The 24,349-nt window shown below is 39.5% G+C and overlaps 2 protein-coding genes across 5 annotated transcripts in view; both read left to right on the top strand.

Annotated features, from left to right (window-relative positions):
• The first annotated feature begins 3,907 nt into the window (after positions 1-3,907).
• PIGA (phosphatidylinositol glycan anchor biosynthesis class A) lies at positions 3,908-17,630 on the top strand. Its single transcript, XM_043896936.1, has 6 exons — positions 3,908-4,019; positions 6,071-6,850; positions 10,754-10,886; positions 11,588-11,720; positions 11,887-12,093; positions 15,304-17,630. The coding sequence occupies exons 2-6, from the start codon at positions 6,133-6,135 to the stop codon at positions 15,574-15,576; spliced, it is 1,464 nt and encodes a 487-aa protein (XP_043752871.1). The 5' UTR covers positions 3,908-4,019; positions 6,071-6,132; the 3' UTR covers positions 15,577-17,630.
• A 3,041-nt stretch (positions 17,631-20,671) lies between these two features.
• Positions 20,672-24,349, top strand: part of ASB11 (ankyrin repeat and SOCS box containing 11) — a 29,832-nt gene continuing 26,154 nt past the window's right edge. The window contains exon 1 of one of the 4 annotated variants that reach the window (XM_043897236.1): positions 20,672-20,896. In XM_043897236.1, the coding sequence (XP_043753171.1) occupies positions 20,716-20,896 (181 nt within the window). In that variant the 5' untranslated portion in view covers positions 20,672-20,715. Of the gene's footprint in view, positions 20,897-21,755; positions 21,971-24,349 lie in introns of those variants that run through there. The other 3 variants (XM_043897234.1, XM_043897237.1, XM_043897235.1) reach the window with 3 other exon arrangements.

The following is a 24,349-nucleotide window of genomic DNA, read 5'->3' on the forward strand; positions in this document are numbered from 1 at the left end:
TGGAGTTATACAACAGCATTCACTGGCCAGCCAGTGCCTGTCTCTGTACCTTGGTCACGTTCTACTTGGAATAATCTTGCTCCCAGCAGTTGCATGAGCACTTTTTACTTCCACTGGCAGCCAGAAATACTCTGAACTCCCAGTATTGTTCTTGTATTTCTTTTGTGGTATTTATCACCTCCCACCTTTTATCATAGATATTTACATATTCCTTAATTCTGTTTTGGTTTCTTAGGGATAAAGCGCATGTCAATTTGTCCTTGCCTTGTGCCTTGTACATAGATAGTGGATTCTTAATACAGATGCGTTGCCTTCCCATTCCAAAATTGTCCAAGAGCTCATTTACATATGAATTTGCAAAGGGTTGAATTTCAAGGGAAGATGATATCTACTTTTATTTTATACCTTCTACATTTATAGGTCATTTTATACTACCACTGGTACTGATTGTTCTCACATTCTATTATGTGCAATCAGAAGCCACTGCATGAAAGTATTTCAGTCTAATTTATTGGTTTATACGAAAATTCTCTAAAGGCATACCCTGATGCCATACGTTTAGGCAGAACACTATAATTAGAATTATTCCCAGATTTACAGCTTCTTCATCCTGCTGCTACAACTTTTCTTGACTTTTAGAAAATAGCCTTTAAAAAAAAAGAAAAGAAAATAGCCTTTAATGGTGACCTTTGCTTAAGGTTTAACTGACTAAAAACGGAGTCTTAACCCATGTGAGATGGTGAAGCGTGTACAGAATCATGATTTATTTGCCTTTTAATGTTAAGTGCCTAGATCAGAGATGAACATGATGTTCAATGTTTTCAGACTTTGTTGGAACTGTAAACTTTATTGGCACAGCCTGCAGGTTTCTCAACCCCCTCCTCCACAGAGACTTGGCAACAGCATGGCCGTATTAATATCTATTTATAAAAGTCAGCCTATTCTACAGTATTTAAAATACAAAGAACCTTTCAAGAAAAGTGGATTGCTTTTTTACCATTGATGAAAAGTATATAAAAGCTGAAAAAGATGAAAAGTTTTAAAAACACACTCTGTTTAATATTCCTTGTATTCCCCACAAAACCTTTGACAGAGTAGGCACTCGGTAAATGTTTGATGATAAAGATAGAAAATATTTATTCTCCTTTGGAAATAACTCAAGTTTTTTGAAGGAGTATTGATTGGCATCAGGATCTTAGAAGATTCACAGTAGAATTGCCATCACTTTGCTGACAAAGGTCCGTCTAGTTAAAGCTATGGTTTTTCCAGCAGTCACGTATGGATGTGAGAGTTGGACCATAAAGAAGGCTGAGTGCCAAAGAATTGATGCTTTTGAATTGTGGTGCTGGAGAAGACTCTTGAGAGTCCCTTGAACTGCAAGGAGATCAAACTAGTCAATCCTAAAGGAAATCAATCCTAAAGGAAATCAACCCTAAATATTCACTGGAAGGACTGATGCTGAAGCTCCAATCCTTTGACCACCTGATGCGAAGAGCTGACTCATTGGAAAAGATTCTGATGCTGGGAAAGACTGAAGGCAAAAGGAGAAGAGTGAGGCAGAGGATGAGATGGTTAGATAGCATTACCGACTCAATGGGCATGAATTTGAGCAAACTCCAGGAGATAGAGGACAGGGAAGCCTAGTGTGCTTCAGTCCATGGGGTCGCAAAGAGTCAGACACGACTTAGCAATTGAACAACGACATTGTAATAAGAACTATGGCAGTGGCAAGCCAGGAGATCAACAAATGAGGATTAACCTTCACTTATACATTCCAGGATTTCTACCCAATAGTTATTGTCTTGAGTGGCTAAGTCATGTCCAACTCTTTTGCGACCCCATGGACTGTAGCCCGCCAGGCTCCTGTGTTCATGGGATTTCCCAGGCAAGAATCCTGGAGTGGGTTGCCATTTCCTTCTCTAGGGGATCTCCCCAACCCAGGGATAGAACACATGTCTCCTGCAGTGGCAGACCGATTCTTTACCACTGAGCAACCAGGGAAGCCTATTGTCTCACTACCTATTGCAAACATGAAAAAGAAGACCAAAACAATGCTGTAACCCCCTGGTACTGTTGGTCTTATCTGGGAAACCAACTGCAAATTATTAAGCTTGCAGAAGTATCCTTGAGTCTTCCATAACTTTTATTCTCTGATGCTTCAATATAAACACAGAGCAGAATATCTATTCTCACTTGAGCCTTATTCATTAAAGTTAAATCATTAATACATTTCAAAGTCTACACCCAAAGTGCTCTATGAATTATATCAGTTCCCTGTACTTTTTTAAGGTACACCCCTTGGAATGTTTTCAATACATTCAGTCAGTCAGTTCAGTTGCTCAGTCGTGTCTGACTCTTTACAACCCCATGGACTGCAGCACACCAGGCTTCCCTGTCCATCATCAACTCCTGGAGTTTACTCAAACTCATGTCCATCTAGTCGGTGATGCCATCCAACCATCTCATCCTCTGTCTTCCTCTTCTCCCTCATGCCTTCAATCTTTCCCAGCATCAGGGTCTTTTCAAATGAGTCAGTTCTTCAATAGATTCAATCGCGCATATATATGTGTCAGAAATTGTGCAGGCATTGAATAAATAAATTCATTAATGCAAGTAAAACTTACTTGATTTCTAGTACCAGGAGCAGATCTTGCCTCTGCTTACTAACAAGCAAATATAAATGCCAATTTTCAGAAAGAAATCCATGCGAGATCCCAAGGAGACACAAGTCTCCAAGGATCAGGCTGAGGAAGAAGGCCAGGTGGAGGGGTGGGGCAGGAGGACAGGCAAACAATTTGAATATCACCTGATAAATGCTATACCAGCATATAGCCAAAGTACTGTCAAAATACAAAAGAGGGAGGATTTAATTCCCTCTAGAGATTTGGGAAAGGAGGTGAAATCTTCAGGGATGAATAGCCTTTCTACAGGCTTAAAATGAGTGCTGGTAACAACGGTGGTGATGGTGCTCAGGAAGGCATTTCCTCGGGTGTGAACACCATGTACCAACGGTGAGGAGTGGATGGATGATCATCAGACTACTCCCACTGATTCATTAGCCTCTTGGCCAAGCACCACCATGGCCTGCTGAACCAGTCTGAGTGGGAGTTGCTATTTCAGGTCTCAGATTGTTTTTTCCTTCAGAGTGGAGGGTTGCCACATAAAATACAAGATGCCCAGTTAACTTTTGAATTTCAGATAAACGATAAATAACTTTTTAGTAAAGTCCCTTATATTTAGGACATACATAAACATTATTTATCTGAAATTCAAATTATTAAAAACTTTGACTTTTTGTGTATTTTACTCACTGCATCAGGCAATCCTACCAAAGTGGTAAAAACCTGGCGGAGCTTCTGTAGCAGAGATGATAAACAAAAAACAAAACGCAACCATGACCCCAGTTTTCTGCAGCCATCCCAGCCAGCCCAAAGTCTCTCCAACTGGAAGCCAGAGCGAACAGGCGTCCAGAAAAGAGACACCGTATCTAGGCAACCACGGCGCGAACTCAGCTGACCATCCGCTAGATTCGGGTTAGACGTGCGGTGCATCCTGGGAGTGAGTTTTCTAAGTTCGGATTCGCCTCCAAAGGCCACAGGACTACAACTCCCAGGAGCGCCAATGGGTCGCTGCGAGGCACGCTAGGGAGTGTTGGTTTTACCCGGTTGAAGAGTCCTGGTGGGTTGCTTGTGTAGCAAGAGACCAAGGCCGATTTTTAGAGAATCGTAACATTAAGAATTAACATAAAAGGTTAAACCGAGCACTACTGCTTTCAATACAGAGAAAACAAGTCTTCCGGAACATCGTGGTGACACGTGTAGGCGCGTGCTGACGTTACATCGCACGCTGATGGGTGGGGAGTCGCTCCTGCGCGTGACTCCACTTCCTCTTTTTGATTGGCTGTCCTGTAGGTGCGGCGCTCGCGCGCGGACGCCCTTGATTGGTGCCTCGGAGCTGCTGGGTGGGACTCCGGCTGCAGCCGCGGGAGGTCCGGACACTGGCGGCCATGGGACTTGCCGGTAAGTACGCGTCTGACTTCCCGTCGCCGGTCCTCTCTTCATCTTCCAAATTGGGACTGGGCTCTCCTCAGGGGAGCATAGCCGGTGATGGAGGGGGAGAAGCCGACCCAGCTTGAGCCTCGGAATTCGGGGTCGAGGGGCTCTGGAGTCGAGTGGGGCTGAGGGTGCGCTGAGGCGGCCGCACACTGTAGCCGGTTCCCTGTCGGCTGAGGCGGGCGGGACGAACGGCTCCGGGACCCTCGGCCTCGGTTTCCTGCTCACTTTCTGGCCGTCTTCCTCCCTTGGGTCCTGGCGAGACCCCGCGCGGGGTCGCTGACTGAGGTGGAGTCATCTCTTCCTTGGCCCTGGCGCTCCCCAGCGACCTCAGAAAGTGAAGCCGGGACGGCGCCCGGGGGTTGGGTTGGAAACACGGTCCTTTTGACCCCAATCCTCCCCGCCCCCAGGGCCCCTCTAAGACTTCTCAGAAGTCTGCTGATAATGACTGTCCAGGGACTCATTGACTGTGGCTGTGGATTTTACGGCCATCTCGCATTTGCCACTTAAATGGCTGAGTGGGGACCTTGGACAGATCGCTCAACTTGTCATTTGGAAAATAAGAGAGTTGTTTCACTAGATCTCCAAGCTTCTCTTCAGCTTTAAAATCTTAAGATTTTGTGCTTGTACCGTTTGTTGTGCTTTTACACCATGAAGGTGTTAGGTGTGATACCCTGATAGACAGGTTGCTTACAGAACATTGCAGGTTAATGACAGAACTTTAAATCATTTCATTTGGTTCTTTACTCACTGTTTTCGTTATCATTCATCTTTTAAAATAGAATGGAACTGGAAATTCAGGTTTAAGTGAGAAACCACAGTAAGAAAACGTTACTGAAGCTACTTAACAGTACAAACTTATCTCTTGATTTGGTAATATTGAATCTTAATTAGTAAATTCAGCTCAACAAACACTTATTGAGTATTTCTGAGACTGTGTTTAAAATAAAGATGACTTTGTTGGAGAGAATAGACTTTGCACAAGCTGTTGCTTTGCATTTTCCGAGTTTGTGGTGAATCAGAAACTCAGACATTTAGAATGGCTTCCCATTGTATAGTTGAGTTTCTGGAGGCATGGAATTCTCATTTGTAAAAGCTGAGGATGAGTTTCACTTGCTTTCTCTTTAGCGTTAAAAGTCTAAGAATCTGTAGTCATATTGAATATTTAGTGGCCATTTTGCACTGATGATCTCGGGACCCCTTAGCTGAACATTTCCTACTTCAGATGTAGAAAATGGCCCCAGATCTAGCCCATCTCTAGGTTTTATCTTTAGATTCCGAACTGAAGAAAGGGTCATTCGTGGAGGGAAGATGTACATAACCGAAAGTTTTAAGAAATGAGAGGAATGGTTTGATTATCACTGTTTTTGAATAAGGAAAGGGGCTGGCCGTAGCTCAGCGGTTCCTTCGACTTCATCATGTCAAATTACTCTCTCTTGAGGGTGGTTCGAGACCCGCGGGCGCTCTCCAGTCCTTTTTAAAAAAAAAAAAATGAATAAGGAAGGGCAAAGTGAGGTCTGGCACGTGCTGCCAATTGATACTTTAAAAAGTTACTATCAAAAGACAGTTCTTACTCTGGGTATATTTTAGTGTAAATCACAGAGTTAATACTAGCGAACTTGATGGGATTCATTGAGTCAGTGGCTTAAGCTCTGAAGTGAGGTTAGCAAGCCTTTTCTGTAAAGAGTTGCATGTCTAATTGTCAGGATAAACTGCTTGGTTAGTATGGCAAAGTATTATTACTCTTTGGTAACAAAAATTCTTTAAAATTATGTGTAGTGGTATTCTTAGATCAAAATTAAGATATGAGGACCATTGCAGAGTCTAGTTTTGTTGTATGGCCCACAGTAAATGGTAAGCAAGTAAATGCTGTCAAATGCATGAATTCATTGTATGTTTTATTTCTAGGGAAAGAGCTAACAGATTGACATTGACATTAAAACAATATGTATGTCTGGATTTGGAGTGCAGAATGCATTTTGTCTCTGAGCTGAGATCCTGTCTACTCTCTCTTTCAGGTACTGGAGGACACCTGTCTTAACTGGGTTGCTCTAAGGACTAATGCCTAAACCATCTCAGCATGGCCTATAGAGGAAGAGGTGGGCGTGGCCAGCCTTCCTCAGCATCACTCTCCCGTGTCATCCCTGGAAGTCTTCACACATTTAGGACCTGTGCCCATAATATATGCATGGTGTCGGACTTTTTCTACCCAAACATGGGAGGCGTGGAAAGTCACATTTACCAGCTCTCTCAGTGCCTGATTGAAAGAGGGCACAAGGTCATAATTGTCACCCACGCTTACGGAAATCGCAAAGGCGTCCGTTACCTCACTAATGGCCTCAAAGTCTATTACTTGCCTCTGAAAGTCATGTACAACCAATCTACAGCCACGACCCTCTTTCACAGTCTGCCATTGCTCAGGTACATATTTGTTCGGGAGAGAGTCACGATAATCCATTCACATAGTTCCTTTTCTGCCATGGCCCATGATGCCCTCTTCCACGCCAAGACAATGGGCCTCCAGACAGTCTTCACGGACCATTCCCTTTTCGGATTTGCTGATGTCAGCTCGGTGCTTACAAACAAGCTTCTAACTGTGTCTCTTTGTGACACAAACCACATAATTTGTGTCTCTTACACTAGTAAGGAAAACACTGTGCTAAGAGCAGCACTGAATCCTGAAATAGTGTCCGTCATTCCTAATGCTGTAGATCCTACTGACTTCACTCCAGACCCATTTAGAAGGCATGATAGTATAATAACTATTGTTGTTGTCAGCAGACTTGTTTACAGAAAAGGTAATGAAATGATAGCTACAATTGTACTGCACAGCCTTTTTTTCCTTGCAGAAAGCTGTTGAATATCTGTGTTAAAATGATTGTTGGGCTTCTCATTTTGTTTTACGGTTTTATAACTACTTCTGTGTTAAATATAGTAAAGAAGGGTCTAATATGTTTTATACATCCTAAAGGAGAAATTTCTAGAACAGTGGTAAATACTATTTCTACCCTCACCCCCCCCCACCTCTGATGTTTTAATAGTTGCTTAAAGGAAAAACAACCTGATGCTGTTTAATAGTTAAGGTCTGTTGGAAATTTCCCTACATATACAGTGAGAAGTACAGCCCACCACATAACCCTTTTTTTTTTCATTGCAGATATTTTGAAAGCTAAGAAAATCACAAGGGTGAAAACTAATATCAGCTGTAACTGTGTGATTCAGGGGTGACCCTAATGAATGTTTTGATTTATAGCTTTCCTGTCATTTTTAATTCATTTACTCAGAGTCAGTGAGCTTGTTCTGCACATTGCCGTTCTGTAGCTTGCTTATTTCCTTTCAGTGTAGATAAGACAATAATGTATTGGCAGGTAAGTGATGAAGAAAGCAGGGTTAGATGGCCCAAAATCCTATCCTGGTTCTGTCCTGCTGTGTCATCGATGACAAGCTACTTAACATCTCTGAGTCTCACTTTTTTCATTCTGTGTGATCTGAGCAACAGTGGTAATCTTATGAGGTTCAGTGATGGGTCCTATAAAGTACTCGGGAAGGGTCTGCTGTGCTCAGAGAGGATGGTTTCAGTGCCTCTGCAGCATTTCACGGATACCACAGCCTCGCTGACTGAAAGTCTGAAGCAGTCCAGTTATTCAAAACATAAATGGTCTTCTGGATGGTATCGGAAAACCAATTGTCAGCCATCAAAATTGTCACTAAAAGTAGGGAATTGTGAAAAAGATAATATGTAACCACCCTTTTAAATATTTGAATTTACTCAAAATACTGTTACCGTGCACTGAATTGCCAATAAGAAGATGTAGGCCTGTAGGCTTAAGAGTATTGGTTCATTGGTTTGAGCGGAATCATCTTTCTTGCACAGCCATCTTCAAGAAGCATAATTTACCATTTCCAGTCTGGGTCTCTTATGTGTGATGAGACCCTAAAGGCGTGCGAAGTGATGTACCTCTGGATTTTTCATTTGTTTTTGATCTTACACAGTGGTTCAGGATACCCCCTGATCTGACAAGGACTTTTTCTATGTCTTGATTGAGTGTTTCAGGCTGTTCAGCTTAGCTTCACAGAAACTCATTTTGTCCGTTTATGTGCTATTTAATTAGGTAAGCCAAATACAGTAACAAGTGCAGTTGGTATCAAATAGATTTGTGGAGAAATGCAGCTGATTCCTGGTAAGCATTCAGCTCAGCAGTGGGGTCCGAAGTGTCCCAGTGCACTGGGGAGTGCAGATGTGGGCCTTGGTCAGAATGGTTTAGGAATGGAGAGTCTTAGTCTGCGGTGACCCGATAAACCGAGGCTGGTGAGAAAACCACTGAACTGCGTTTTGAGGGGTGCAGGCAGTGGCATGCTTTCATTCTTTACTTGAAGAAGATGTGAATGGAGCAGCATTCTGTGTTCTGAATCCCTCTTGGGATATTGGTGATGTGTTTATGCCTTTTTTTTTTTAAGCAAATGATATACCCTGGTGACATAACCAGCTAAGAAAGCGTATGATGCATACATGGTCAAGGATCAGAGCAGAGTTAACTTACCTGTTCAAAGATTGAACCTGGAACCTTTACCTCACTAATCATGGTATTTTAACCAGCTGAGCTAACCAACAGCAGGTATAGCCTTTCCTGTTCTCAGTTCAATCATTAAAAAAAATGTATCGAACCCTCTCCATTTGCCAGTAACACTCTAAGACAGAACAGCCATATCTGTAGCCCCAAAGTGATTAGTTATATTAATGACCTGTTAATTATTAATAGATAAATTTCTTTAGGTGGTGTTCATTTGGACCAGATATCAAAGGCCACTGGAACGTATTAAGTAAGAGGACAAATCAAAGTTCCTACTTCCCAGGATTCCTGGCCGGCCTCTTTCCTCTTCTGTTGAGCCTGTTTTGCTCTTCAGCAGGGTTTCGCAGTGCTTCTGTGCGTGTGCAGGCATGCCCTGCTTCTTGCTCTAGTGGTAATGATGACTTCCATCTATATTCTGCAGTTGATAAAGCCTGTGCATGGTACAGTACCTCACTTGACCGTCCCAACTGTAGTGTAGATGTTCTCTGCATGTAACAAAGAAACTGAGTCTCAGAGAGGGTAAGTAACTCACCCAGGTTACACAGTAAGTAAGAGAGATAACCAGCCTGAGTTGAGCTCTTCTCAAGTTAAGGTCTTCTGTTCCCTCCATCCTCAGCCCAGCCATTAGCCTAGGTATAGATTCAGAAAGTTCCTTAAAATACTGTTAGACTGTGCTTTAGAAGAACTTTGAATCAGAAATTTTCTTGTCCATTTTGTGTGAATATGGCAATTGAAAGTCTTTTTGTGTGTTTCGTTGCGTTAGGCTCTTGGTAGAGGTATAGAGCATTTTTTATTTGTGGGGAGCACTCAGTAAATGTTAGCTGTTGTTAGGGACTCCGATTATTACTCTATATGTTGTTCTAACCTTTATATTGGAAGAAAGAGGGGAAGGAATTATAGGAGGCTGATTGATAGACGTCAGTAAAACATCTGGTTTATCTAGAAATCCAGTTGATGGGCTTGATAATACACTTGAAACAGAGATAGCTAAGATTTTAATGAGAAGGTTTCGTAATTCATAAATGCCACATGTGAGTTTGCTAATGGAGTCATATTTTAAAAATACTAGCAGAGTTTATTTAATCCTACTTTGAATTATTTAATTAAAATGAGCCTTTATTATTTCTCCTACCATCTTTTTAATTATTAATCTGCCTATATTTGGGAAGATTGACTGAAGTGCAGTTCTTGTGTATGTGTCTATGTGCTTTAATTGGCTTATTTTACATTTACTTTTGAATGTGTATGGTTTGTCATTGTTAATGAACTAAATTCTCAAACATCACTACTGTCTCTTTGTATAGCCACTTTTCAGACTAGTAGAGCAAAATTTACTTTGCTGCTTTTTATTACCTGAGGTTGTATATACATATTATGAGAAAGTATTTCATTGAAAGAAAGGACCAAGATACACCCTTTTGTTCTATAGACTGTAATGATCTGGCACATGAGGTCCTGCCACCTTCATCCACTGTCATTTGGGGCAAGTGGGCTATCACAGGTTTAGATGGACTATTCTTATAAATTTTGCTAATACCATAGCGTTCGCTGCAAAATCCTGTGTACAAACTGCATTCTCAACAAAATGGAGGCAGCAGTTATGTTTTGCTGCTTAGCCCTTTCCTATAGTAGGAGGTAGAATCACAGTTCAGTAGAATTTGTGGTTGAGAGAGACCTTGGACTTTAGGTACAGTGGTCTGTTCATTTTCTATATCAGGAAACTTTCCCATTGTCAAAGACCTTGCTCGTACAAAAGCCGGAATAAGACCCAGATCTCCAGTCAGCTCTCCTGTTCTGTAGAAAAATTTAACTGAAATGTTAGCTACCTCTAATGCCTTTTTTAGTCACAGGCGTTGTGTAATCACAGGTGAATAACTTGAATGCTATTGAAACAATAGTCCACGAACTGAGTGGGTAAACGGTAACAATGGGTGTCAGTATATATCTTGCAGAATTCTTGGGGGACCCCTGATAGTTTGTGAGCGATTCCACCATTCTAGGAAAGGGTTAAGGGAATTTGTTTCTCTGCTTATGTAAGCTAATACTTTTCAAAGTGAGTGGATTCTCAGTTCTGATAAAAATTTTAAGTTTAATTATTAACATCTCCAACATTCAACTTTATGTTTTCAGGGACCGATTTACTTAGTGGTATAATACCTGAACTCTGTCAGAAATATCCTGATTTAAAATTCATAATTGGAGGAGAGGGACCAAAGAGAATCATTTTGGAAGAAGTACGGGAAAGATACCAGCTCCATGACAGGTATTGATGGATTCAATATTGTCTTGGGTGAGAAAATATCTTACATAAATTTGGTTTTGGTTTCGTGCCTGCATTAAGTGGGCTGCTTCTGCTACATGTACTTGATAAAACAAAGTAATGCAAAGCCTGTTTTAAAAAATTATATAAATGGAAACCCTAAATAGGGTATTCATAAATTTTTTGTTAGCCCAGTATTATTTGACTTTAGGGGACACTGGTTGGGGCACCCAAGAATGCACAAAAAACAGCTACTTTGATTGGAAATGTTTGCAGATTCTCAAGCCATACTGAGTTGTGATTTAAATAACATGGCCCAAATCATGTAAACTGCTTTGCACATACAGATTCAAACATTTCTCTTCCTTGTTAACTTAGATAACATGTGAGCTATGTGCATGTGGAGCCTCAATTTAAGAGACATTTTCCTATGTAGAAATGATAATTTAACATTTACTCATCAAAGTGTATTAATATTTTCATGGAATGCAAACTAATTTTGGAGAGGATGAAATTTGATCTATGACAGAAGTTAGAAATATGTATAGCTGTATGAGTTTTAACCAAACAGTTTTATATGACTTTTAGATCAGAGTTGGGTGACACCAGTCTTTTGAGATGGAAAACGTTAGAAGCTTATGAATGGTATTTCTTTTATACCATGATTGTTACTCCCTTCTTTCTTCTCTTGTTTCAAAAATCAGAGTGCGTCTCTTGGGAGCCTTAGAACACAAGGATGTTAGAAATGTCTTAGTTCAAGGACATATTTTTCTTAATACTTCTCTTACGGAAGCATTCTGCATGGCGATTGTGGAAGCAGCCAGTTGTGGTTTACAGGTAAAAAGCTCGGAGGGCTTATTACATTGTTGGGGTTTCTGCATGTGTATTTTGAAAAATAATCAGATGCAGTCTGTTACATTTTTTTAAGTTGGTTTTGCTTGTTTACCTGAGATGAATTCTGGTGGATCACATTTTTTTGTTTTGTTTTGTTTCTCTTTTTAAGGTTGTAAGTACCAGGGTTGGTGGAATTCCTGAAGTACTTCCAGAAAATCTTATCATTTTATGTGAGCCTTCTGTAAAATCTTTGTGTGAGGGATTGGAAAAAGCTATTTTCCAACTGAAGTCAGGAGCATTGCCACCTCCAGAAAATATCCATAACATTGTAAAGACTTTCTACACCTGGAGGAACGTTGCAGAGAGAACTGAAAAAGTACGTCACGTGCTAGAGAAGGGTATTTGAAGATTGTGTCTGGAATTCTTACCTGATGTTTCACATACACATTTACTCCTTTTATATAGGTTTACCATTTCTGCTCTATTGCTTAAATTTATGAAGTCTCTTACCAAATGAGACTTCTTTTTGTATATACTAGGCTAAGTTTCTAGTCAGATCATTGCCTTTGACATCTGAAAAATAGTAATGCAGTATCTAGACCTTTCATTAAACTGGCCATATAAGAGTTACAGAATTTTTAGAAGTTACAACAATTAGAGGCAAAACTAATATTAAAATCTACTTTTAGACATTTTCTTGAGGCTGTTTATAATTCTAAAGCATATAGGTCTACTGGAAAATACCTGGTTTTGCTTAGCCCAGTTGTGGCAACTTCGTAACTTACAAATATTTAATTCAGGCTACTTCCTAAAACTTGTGTGGCTCTTGCTAGCTGCTGTGATTTTTTTTTCTTTTTTTTTTTACTGAAAGGAGATTTTTGCATCTTTGGGCTGATGGGGAACATAGTAAGTTAGAATTCCAAATGCACATGACAAATGTAAGTAGGATCACAAATAGAAAGCAGCAGTAGAGAATTTCCAAAAGGACAGGTGCAGGAAATAGGTTAATGTCCTTAGGTGGGAGAGTACAGTTGTGGGAAATGTGTCTTTATTTTGAGGTCAGTACTTCAGTTATTCTACTCAATTTCATCCTTGTTTAACTGCTTCTCATTACTTCGTCTGCCTCCTGCCTCTTATTACAACATAACAAGCTGAATGGAAATGCTGTGCTTCTTAGTATTTGGAAATTTAGCATGCAGAAAGACAGTTGGTTGGGAGCCTGGAGAAGATAGTGCTGGGTACTCTTACTGGATTCAATGGAACAACTAGTTTCTAGCCCAAAGTTGAGAGCTAGATAGAGCTGAGTAAGCAGAAAGGCTTTCTTATGGGTTTTTATGTGTGTGTGTATATATATATATATATATAATTGCTTTACAATGTTGTGTTAGTTTTTGCTATACAATAAAGTGATTCAGCTATATGCATACATATATCCGCTCCCTCCCACCCAGCCCCTCTAGGTCATTACAGAGTCTTAACTGGCTTAAATTGTAAATTCCCATACATAAGGTGAGCCCGTATTTGAATGGAAGGGCAACAAAACTCTCCAAAAATTGTCATACGAATTTTCCATTGAAACATGAGATAATTTGTATTAACAAACAGTTTTGACTGAAATAACCCTGAGATATTTTCTAGACGTTAACTCCACCAGTGACTCCATCAGTTTGAAATAACTACATTTCCTTGTTTTCCTGTGGAAGTTGGGGCACAGCACTGAGTACTTGCCGGGAGTGCGTGGCAGAATTGTCTCAGGAGTGTTTTCAGGCTCAGTTCACTCTGTTTTCCTGTGCCCTTGCCACTGCTGGATTCTCACAAGACCCTTTGCTGGGGGTTAGGGGCGGAATTCGGGAGTGGCGGGCAGGGATATTTGGTTAGGCAGATTTTCTTAGTGAGGCCCATCCTGACTGAGAACCATCTCTAATTGTACCTTACCTTTTTGATCAACTTGTAAACCTCAGAAGTTTGCCCTATTATACATAACAAGTTCAGGGGCAAAGAACTATGGTGACAGTTTTTCAGCCTATGTTAAAGGAGTGAATTAGGGTTTTATTTAAACCACAAATTTTCCTTCAGTTACGCTTTAAAGTAATAGTAGAACATCTGTATTGTTTTCAGTTTTACACTTTGACGGTTTATAGTATACATGCAAAGAAGAAAGTGAATCCTTATCGCTAATGGATTGTCAAGCCTGTCATTCTCTCCATAGTAGCAAAGTATTATTTTGTCACTTGAGATCATAAGTTAACTGACCTAGAAATAAAGGTGGACATACGGGTGAGTTTCTAGTTGCTCTTTTAATTCTACCTGTTTCACACAGGATGTTTGATCCCTTTCAACTCCTTAGTTTCACTGCTATTTAGAAAAATTAATCAAGAAATTAAATTGGCGTTTGTGCTGGAAACATACTTTTTCAGTTATAATTCACCACTCAGTGTAATGCTTGACATTTGTTGTTCAGTCGCTAAGTCGTGTCTGCCACTTCGTGACCCTGTGGATTGCAGCATGCCAGGCTTCCCTGTCCTTCACTGTCTCCTGAGGTTGGCTTAAGTTCCTGTCCATTGAGTCAGTGATGCTATCTAACCATCTCCATTTCCTGGAGGAGGAAATGGCAAACCACTCCAGTGTTCTTACCACGAGAACCCTGTGAACAGTATGAAAATGCTGGACATCATTCTAACTAAAATGTATTCCAAATGTCCTCAGGGTAGAGGAACTAGACAAAAACAGCCCGTACCTTTCAGAGACCATTGATCTTTAGAACTTGCTCTGCACATCAGAACTTTCCTGAGGTCAAAACGAGATAGTTTACAGATCTGATAACACGAGAATGAGCACGAGTAATGCCTAAGTGCAGTTAAAAAACACGAAGGCCGGCCCATTTTATGTGTTTGAAGTAACTTCAGAGAGCTTTTTTGTTTTTTTTTTTTTAATATTTCAGAGTTTAGTGCTTAGCAGTTCTTTAAGAAAGCAAGCCATCTACTTACCAATTCTCAGCAGTGAACTTTATTTGCCAGTGTTTGGCCTGTCCCCTCTACCCAAATTTCCCCCAGCCCTTTCCCCTCCTTTCATATGGCACCCATGAAATGTCTCTGTTTCCTCCTTGCCTGTGCACAGCCCCTAAGCCTCTCGTGGCTGTGAAGAGAAGAGCCTCTTTGAACCCATAAACTGTAACTCCTTGGTGGCAGTTGAATCAAGGAGTCCTAAAGGGCCAGTCCTGCTTTTGGACGTCACTGCTGAAATAAATACAGTCTCGACAGAGGTGGCCCCAAAAGCCATTCCAGCTTCTCAGGACTTTGGAATTCTCCTAGTTGGTTAAATATTGATAGGGATCCCCTAGGGCACAGGAGCCATGGTAAATTCATATGGGTAAATATACCCCAGTGATTTGTCCAGAGGAGACACTCCATAAGTGAATCAAATGGCAGTACTTAGTGTAAGCAGTTTCATTCATCACATCTTTACTGTAACAACAGTGAAATGTAAGTGCCTCCTGTTTGCATCTCTAAAGCACTCCTGACCTGTGCAGGTCGTTGTTTTGTTGCAGCCTGCGATGTTGTGCTCATTTTTGGTTCTCTCCCACCAGGTGTACGACCGAGTGGCAGGAGAAGCTGTGTTACCCATGGACAAACGGCTGGACAGACTCATCTCTCACTGTGGCCCTGTGACAGGCTGCATTTTTGCTCTGTTGGCTGTATTCAACTTTCTCTTCCTCATTTTCCTGAGATGGGTGACTCCAGATTCTTTCATTGATGTTGCAATAGATGCCACAGGGCCAAAGGGTGCCTGGACTCATCGATATCCTTATCGATATAGTAAAAAGGGGGCTGAGAATACTGAACTGTCTAAAACAAGATAGAAGAAAGCCTGAATTGTGAGATTTTCAATACTTGTAATAGTTCTATTGAGACTATTGAAAATAACCTTGATTTTTTTCTTTTTCATTTTAAACTTAATTTAGTAAGTTATGCTACCTCTATATCATTCAATGTTTTATTTTGAGGAAAGATAAACACTTATGCAATTCCTGAGTGTTGAAACTCCTTGCACTTATTTAAAATTTAGGAGAGAGCATTGAAGCCACTCAGGTATGCAATTTTTCAGACTACTGAAATCCCTCTAGCAGAGATGTTTTAATGTTATATTTTGGGAGCTTTGGGTGCCGAAGGGCCAAACGTTTCCTGGGCATTTTTTGGCCAGTTTTAAATGTTCTACCATTAGACGTTCACCAGATGTTTACAGGTTTTCTTTAGGGAAGTACAACAACTCTATGAACTATTTTTTAAGTCATGTTCATACTACGTTTATTAGACGTTGAAGTCATGTTCGTAACTTATTGGGTACACTCAGTAAGTGTTCCATATAATCAGGTTTCTTGAGTAAAATGGGCTGTCAGCAACCAGCCTGTTTGAAGCACCTGTCACATGTTGAACTAGATGCTTCCTGCGTTAGGAACCAGGGGATGCATTCATTCCTTGTTGATCACTCAAATAAATGGCTCACTTCGTCATAGTCATATTTGACATGAAGTGGTAAGATATCCACCACGCCAAAAATGCTGATGGTTTTTAATGCCAGGAAAAAATTGCCTGCATACTCCGAGTTCTTCTCTGATCCTGTTGGATGCATTCTCCTAGGTCAAGCCTTCGTCTTCAGTTGTATGTATGAAAACGCTTCTTCCTTTTAAATACTAGGGACCGATCCCACTGTTGATGATAGTGCAGAGAAACCCTCCACATCTCTCAGTGCATAATTTAGTCCTCTGTCAATGCCTTCGTGTTTTCCGAGCAGAATGTACGAGGTGTGCCATCTCAAAATCAGCTGCTACCCTGGATCTTTGATAGAAGTCACCTCCCTTCACTTGTGGCCTAGCTGATGCCTGATAAGTATTGTCAGTGTGCAGAAGTCTTGACCCAGAATATTTTGTTTATAGCCAGTTGAGTCTGAAAATTTTAGAAACAGTCTCTTTGTGGATGGATGTTTTTAACTATAATTGTTGTTGCCCAGAGCCATGGGTTTTTAAACCCCAAATTATCCACATGGTGTGTCTTATTCATTCTTTGAACTCCTTATTAGAATAAATTTTTGTGATAAAGGACTGTGAAATCACAAGAGTGAGGCACTGTGGACGCGCTAGTTAGACGCTGGCAGTATTGTGATTCTTTACAGGATTTTTTTTAATGACAACATTCACAGAACTTTTAAAAAAGTATCTTAACATGTCTGTTAATTGGTTGCCACTGATACATAAGAAATATATTTGTGTTTTAAAACACAAAATGCAAGAGTACAGTTTTTAATATCTAGAAGTTAGGGGTTCTTTTGTTAATGAAAAACAGACTGACCCAAACCATTCGAACTCACTGGGATTTTTAGGCATAGAAACTGAATTATATAAATATGAAATAAACAGTGCCAGTATTCATGATAAAGCGGGGAACTATATAACATTTGTTTTTATCCGTTTATTAATTTTTAAAGGCATACTCCTGTTTTTTCTTGTGTTTTATTCTTTTCTTAGCTTTTTTTTTTTCTTCAAAATTATCACTTAACGATTAAGCTGCCATTTATTTCACATGGAAATAGGATTTAATGTTCTTGCATGAAAAATATGTAAGTTGCATATTTTCCTTATTTTTTTCTTTAATAAGTGGAAGTAAACTTGCTTGTTCTAGTACATCTGAATTTTCAGGCTTCCTGAATACCTTAATTGTAACTGTCAGTGTTGCACTGGTCAATATGTGGAAACATATTGTTCTACCCTGCTACTTACATTTATTTGAAAGTGAACTTGCAGTGATAAGGAATATATGAAAAATATATTGTGTTTCTTTTGATGTTGCAAAAAGTAGCACATGTAAAGCTGATTTATAAAAACACGCTACCTGTCCAAAAATAAAGACCAAAATGACATTTTGACATTTTTCTGAATTTGCCTTGTTTGAGAAATAGAATATTATTAACTAATTGAGCAATACTCCCCCCACCTACCTACCTCACATGCTTTTTTTTATTTTAGTGCAATCTGATGTTTTGCTTGGTCTGTTAGTGAAACAGGAAATATGGAAATATCTTTTAGTTGATTAATTACTCTGTCATCTTTTCTTTCTAGAATATTCTTTGTTTTAATCATGGAATAGCAAGTTCAATTGTGCCTTTGTTTCCTGATCCAAACAAGCCTGTATTTTTCACTTCACTAGAATTACTATGTAAGACAAATGAATACTCCTGTAAACTATTGTATATGTGAATTACATAATTATACTCTATATCTTGTAAGCTATTTTAAGAAAAATTGGAATTTTGACTTCATTTACCGAAACCCAGTGTACCATCAGTCCCTGCTTCACCTGCAGCCTACTCACAGGTCTGACCTTCCTATGTACTTGACCTGGCCCCAGCTAGTGATTATTTTAATCTTTACATCAAACATCTCTACCTGATAGCTTGTCAAAGGAGCTGTGAGGGGTGTGTCCCTGTGCTATTTCCCTGGTAACTGATGAGCCACCTGACTTCAGTTCCCCTATAGCTGCTAATCTGCTCCTTCCCTTAGTAGCGAAACCTCCTATCTCCATGTCCTGCCATCCTGCTACCTGTTAACTTACAGCACACATTGGGGTGTCACTGCAGGACCTTGCTTCAGATGTGTAAGATCCCCCATCTATTAAACCATTGATGTCTCTATCACTGACTCTGGGCTCTTCGATCTTGAGGTGGGGCAGGTACAGGGCTTGGCAGGCCTATGGGGTACAGCCCAATGCCCAGTTTCTCCCACCTCCTTTGTTGGAAGCAGTGGAAAGCAGTTGCCTACATTGATAAGTTCTTTTTTTCTTTGTTTCTAATATTTATTTACATAGTTATTTGACTGCTCCAGGTTTTAGTTGTGGCATGTGGGATCTTTGCTGACCAAGGATCAGACCCCGGCCCCTTGTACTGGGAACTCGGAATCTTAGCCACTGGACCAGCAAGAAAGTCTCCAGTGATATGTTCTGATTTATATTACACCAAAACTTACTTTTAGCTCAGTCATGGTATAATAGGTCTGTGTTTAGTTTCGCAAAGGTTTTTTACAGGCCTTTTTATCCTTCTCTGCATTCCCCAAAGATGCTAAATTGTATTATCCTGTGCTGGATTTTTAAAATATGAAATTCTGAAAATCAAAGCTCTCTACAGTAGATTTTGATTTGTATTCAACAGTCCTTTGGGGAGTTGATTTTCTGTTATCCTTTACACTTGGCTGTGGCTCAGTTATTCTCAGCAGGATGTGGCGGTGGTGATTTTGCCCCCTACGGGACATCTGGGAATGCCTGGAGATATTTCTGGTTGTTCCAACTGGATAAGAGTGGGGCATTGGCATCACACACCAAAGAATTATCTGGTCCAAAATGTCAGTAGTGCCGAGGCTTAGAAACCCTGATGCTCTAGATGGCTTTGCCTTCTTTACAAGATACTGTGAGTTAACTCATCTTTTCAGTAGCCTTCTACGCCCATCTCAAATGTAGTGCTCAAATTTAGTAAAGATAATCTCTTAAATAGTACGAAAGTCAGGCTTCTCATGGCCAGCTTTTCTGGTATGTAAAATGAAAAGTACAGTCATGTTTTAGATGAAAAAATTAAGTTCAAAACAAGATCAAATAATATTAGGTATTACTAGATACATCACTGAGCCAACATGGGTAAATGATCGCCTTCTTCCAGAACAGTTGGAGAAAGAAACATGAAAAGAACTAAAATACTTATGTTTATGTATTTTAATAGCTTGGTTAGGTAATCTGAGCTTGGTAAAGAAAACCTTGTCTGCTAGTATCTGTCCTTGCCAATGGAAACCACACAGGTTCACACAAGTTTGTGCTGGCGTGGAGATACTACACTGAAATGGGTATGTTATGTATTGTGCCTTGGGGTTGATTCTCATGTCTTACTCTTTCACAGAGTATAGGGAGATAGTTCTTACATAGGGAGTCATTCTAATTTGTCTGAGTGCTAGGAGAAACTCCCATAGTTTTGCATCAAACATTTATTAAATAAGGTTGATTTAGTTGTCTCCTATAAATTATTTGGGTTTGTCTTTTCCAATAGGTTGTAGAAATTTAGAAAATGTAATGTAGCCAAGAATGAAAGAGACTTCGAGTTTCTGCATCTATTTTTCCAACTTGTATTGGCTAGCCGATGTATGTTGAAGAGTTAGGATTACAGGAGAATATTATCCAGCTAGGGAAGATACTGATTGATAGACTCTTTGGATACCTCACCCGGAGTCTAGGGCATCTTCATCCTTTTCATTATAAGTCCTCCATGATTGACTATAGCCCACATTTTCGAGAAGGAAGCACCACGTTTCCTGACAATAGGAAGTAAAGATCAGAAATGTTGCTAGGGGACTTTGTCATGGATGAACCTATTATAGCAAGTGGTCTAATGCTTCCAGTCTGGAGAGGCATCCAAGCTGGGCCTTTTATTAAATACTGCCTTAGAGTAAATAGCCTTTCATAACTGGTCATATTTTAGATTTGGGCTTTATAGCCTCAGAATGAAGAGAATATTGAAGCGTTCCAGGAGCTGGTACTTCACACCAAAAGCACAGAATGTAATATTAGTACTTCTTTTTTATGAACTTCAAATAACTTGTTTCATCTCCACGGGATCTGAGAAGCTTGTTCTATCTTTCCAATCCTGCCTTTCAATGGAACGTAGTAAAACCTGAAATTGAGGGGTAAAAACATTTTGGACTTGAATCCTGTTTGTTAAACAACACAGGAATGTAGGTCTAGAACTATTGGTGTTTCTGGTTCGAAGGAAATTTCTTTCGTTCATTTAACATTGCCACGAGTGTCAGTGTATGCAGTCGCCAAATCACAGTTAGCTTAGAATCTACAAACTCAGTTCTCCGTAACAGGAGCACAGAGAGCTAGAAGGTTTAAAATAGATGTCATATGATACCAATTATAACTCAGTGAAATTTTGCAGTCCCAAGAACCTATACAGAGTGTAAGCCAAAATGGAGGACGGTTCTGTTTCCTATGGCTTTAAAAACATTTTTATTACAATGTTTGCTACTTTTTTTTTCTTCAAGCTTTTAATTAAAGTGTTCTTGGCGCTCCTAACCCATTTCTATATCGTCAAAGGAAATAGAAAAGAAGCGGCTAGGATAGCAGAAGAGATCTTTGGTGAAATTTCAGGTAAAAATACATGAATTTGTTCCCAGTACTTTAAAAGAAACCTCCTAGATAATTCATATGAATAGTATTTCTAGAAGACAAATTTTATTTATACTTTGGCTTTGAATATTTTATTTATACTTTGGGTTATTTTAAAAAATTATTATTTAAAGTAGCAAAGGGTGTTGACTGCACCCATTTGTGAAAGATTTTCAGCTTTTCTGCAAATTAGTAGTTTCATTAGCAGTTACTATTTAAGAAATAAATAGAATAGTGGCTTTCTAAGAGTATTTTGAGAAACCTCATTTCTACTAACAACAAAATTACTTTATAGGATTATTTTCTTAAATATTTTAATCAAATGTTAACAATACATTCTAACAAAACTTTCCCCAGGAAATGGACTGACCAGTAAATTTGATTTAAAGTAGCCATAGGTATGCTGCGTGTGTGTGACACATACACATATATATATGTGCTGTCATTTGCAATTTGAATTGCTTAGCCACTTGTCACTGTCAGGGGAAACCCCTTCACTGAATCCATTTATACCCAACACGGTGCAAAGCACAGCAAACATTATTACAATATGAAATGCCAACCTTTGGGCAAAACAATTTAAAGTCTCATGCTTTGCAGAATTTAGTCTCTACTTCTTTTAAGAAATGATGCACCTTAATTGTAGGGAGATGCTGCAAAAGTAAATGAATCAGATATTGTTACTGCTGGGACTGCCACTTGATAAGAGGAGGATTTATTTATAAACAGAGTTCCTTATTTCCCTATGTATTTTTAGTGTTTGTAGGGGTTCTAGGGTTACCTCATTCTTTATCTAGTATCCATTTCATCTTGCATCCCGGATTCTCTTTTCAAAATAGACTTACGTTGTGTGATTCCAATACAGTAGACAACTTTAAGGACGCTAGGGAAAGCAGCCCTATCCAAAGAAATAAGACCTCCAAAAGCAAAGCCTCAGAATGCTTCAATTAACAGGGGAAAATGAGAAGAATCTCGAAGTTTCGGAAAGTGGCAGAAGCCCTGGAGTGTGGAAAGAGATTTCTTTTGGGGATTATATTTGTCATACATTTCAGGGAGGTATGTTGGTTTGACTTGGTTTAAAAAAAAAAAACCTAAAAGTAACTTTAATTTCAAGTTAAGCATAATCTGAAAAGCTATTTTCTAATTTAATTTGTAAATTGAGTCAGGGGCTGTCAAAGTTTTCATCACACAGTTTTGATGTTCTCATAGATACATCCTCACAGTTTAAATTAGGTAAAGTCAGATAGTCAATATCAGCAAGAGCATGTTGAAAACATTTTCTCTTGGTGCTCGTGTGCATTATTCTGCCTTTGTGGTCCTCAGTGAAGTACTCTCTTAAGAAAGGTTTATAATAATAAAAACCTGGGGCCGTAATACAGTTTTCATAAATAGAACTCACTTATTCTTTAGCTCAAATATCTTTACTTGTTGAAGCTCCTAGGATAATATTCATTTAATTTGCAAATGGCATGGTGTTACAAAAGTCAGAAACATGCTTTTCGATGATCACTAAGAAGAAGCAATGGATTGAATAGTGCCTGTTAATTTTGCAGTTTGATTTTCTTGCTATATACATACATATATATGTGTGTGAGGATGGTGCATTTGCTTCTACACATTGCACACATATATAATAGTATGTCCAGATTTGGTAAACAAGGCCTTTTATAATGATGTAGGTGGTAATATGTGAGAAACAGTGGTTTTTACATGATTCCAACAGTTTTTTTTTCTTTTGACACTGTTAATAGTCAGATACTATATATATTTAAAACTAGACATTTTAAAAACCAAGAACAAAATTTTGTCTGAGTGTTCAACTCAGACCAGAAATTGACTTTGCTGCTCGTTGGTCAGACAAATGTTTGTTGGGAAAATATGTGACATTTAATCAGTAAGTCAGCTAACTGATTTACTGAAATCTCAGCCCAAGGTTACCTTTCTTGACTCCAATAGCATATTCTGTTTCTGTAAATTATCGTCAGGGCTATCAAAAACAAGGAGAGGCAGTAAAGACGTCAGCCAGGACAGAGTTGAGCCTGCCATAGATCCTAGCACTTTCAGATGCTGTACCTAGCATCACATCCCTCATTTAGTATCATTTTTTAGCTGTAAAATTTTTTGTAAAGTTTTTTTTTTTAAATATTCTGGAGTACATCATTTGATACTTTCTTTGTGGTTTAAACTATTCCATTTGTAAATAAGTCATCAGAATTGAGTTCAGCTATGGGGTTGGGTGGGTTTTTAGTTTTCTCAGGCTTCTTTGTGTAATTTGTCAATAATAGATACATATTTTGCAGTTCGAAACATTGTTATTGATCTTTGATATTCTCATATCTCCAGCACAGGATTCCTCACCCGCCCTCCCTTCAGCCCACAGATGTTTCTCTAGACACATTCTCTCTCCTGAGGGACGTGTATGATTTTTCAACCTTTGCTAATTTGGCCAGAACTGAAGCTCTATATTTAGTGCAGTAACTTGGTCATCAAACTTGATAAAAATAAAGTGTAGATTCAGGTTGATAATTTGTTATTCACAACCCTTGGGCCAGACACGTTTCAGGATTCAATCGTGCAGGGGATACTGAAAGGATTACGCAGTGTTTATACTGGGTATTACCACAGCATTCCCAGCAGAGTCTGGAGCTGCCTCCTGCAGTCAAAGGTTTCAATATTTCTATACTGAAAGTATCAATATTCACACTAAGCAAAAATACAAATTAAAAATAATAGGTTGTTAAACCTGAGTCATGACCATGTTTTGCTGCCAAAGGATCTTGGATACAACTGGGGAAAGACTTGGTTTTCAGAATTTGGGGAATTTTACAATTGCAGATAAGAGATAGTGGAATTGCACCCTTGGAAAAAAGAATGAATTCTCTTCTAAGTGTTTTGCCTAAAATCAGTTGTCCTTCTTGTTTTTCTAAATTCAAAGGACTGACTGACCTTGATTTGATGGCCACACCTCTGCCTGACTTATCATCCTGACTCCTTTTTCCTGTCCTTCCCACATCACCGGTTTTTTTCCTGCCTCCAGCCCGTTCTTGCCCGGCCCTCCAGCTCATCTTGTTCAGTGTCGGTGCTTGTCTCTGCAAGCCTCGGCCCACCCATCCTCTGAGTGGTTATGTATCACAGTGCCTGTTGGCTGTCCCACGTTGGGACTAACAGTCCTCGGCAGGGCTCTGCCACCCGACCTGTCATCTGCTCAACTCTCTTGACTCCTAATGGGTTCAAAGGAAGCTTCTTTCTGACTCACTACAGAATGATGTTCATTGACAGTAGTTCACCTCTTGACCAGAGCTGAGTGTTCCAGAGAGAGTGCATTTTAACCCAGTTGTATTATAATATTTTCATTAACTGGGGGCATTTCTTATGTCTTTTCCAGTTACCTTTGTTTTCCTTAAAATATTATTTAATTCTATTAAGTTCTTATCC

This window comes from Cervus elaphus, chromosome X (assembly GCF_910594005.1).
Source record: "Cervus elaphus chromosome X, mCerEla1.1, whole genome shotgun sequence".
Taxonomy (NCBI): Eukaryota; Metazoa; Chordata; class Mammalia; order Artiodactyla; family Cervidae; genus Cervus; species Cervus elaphus.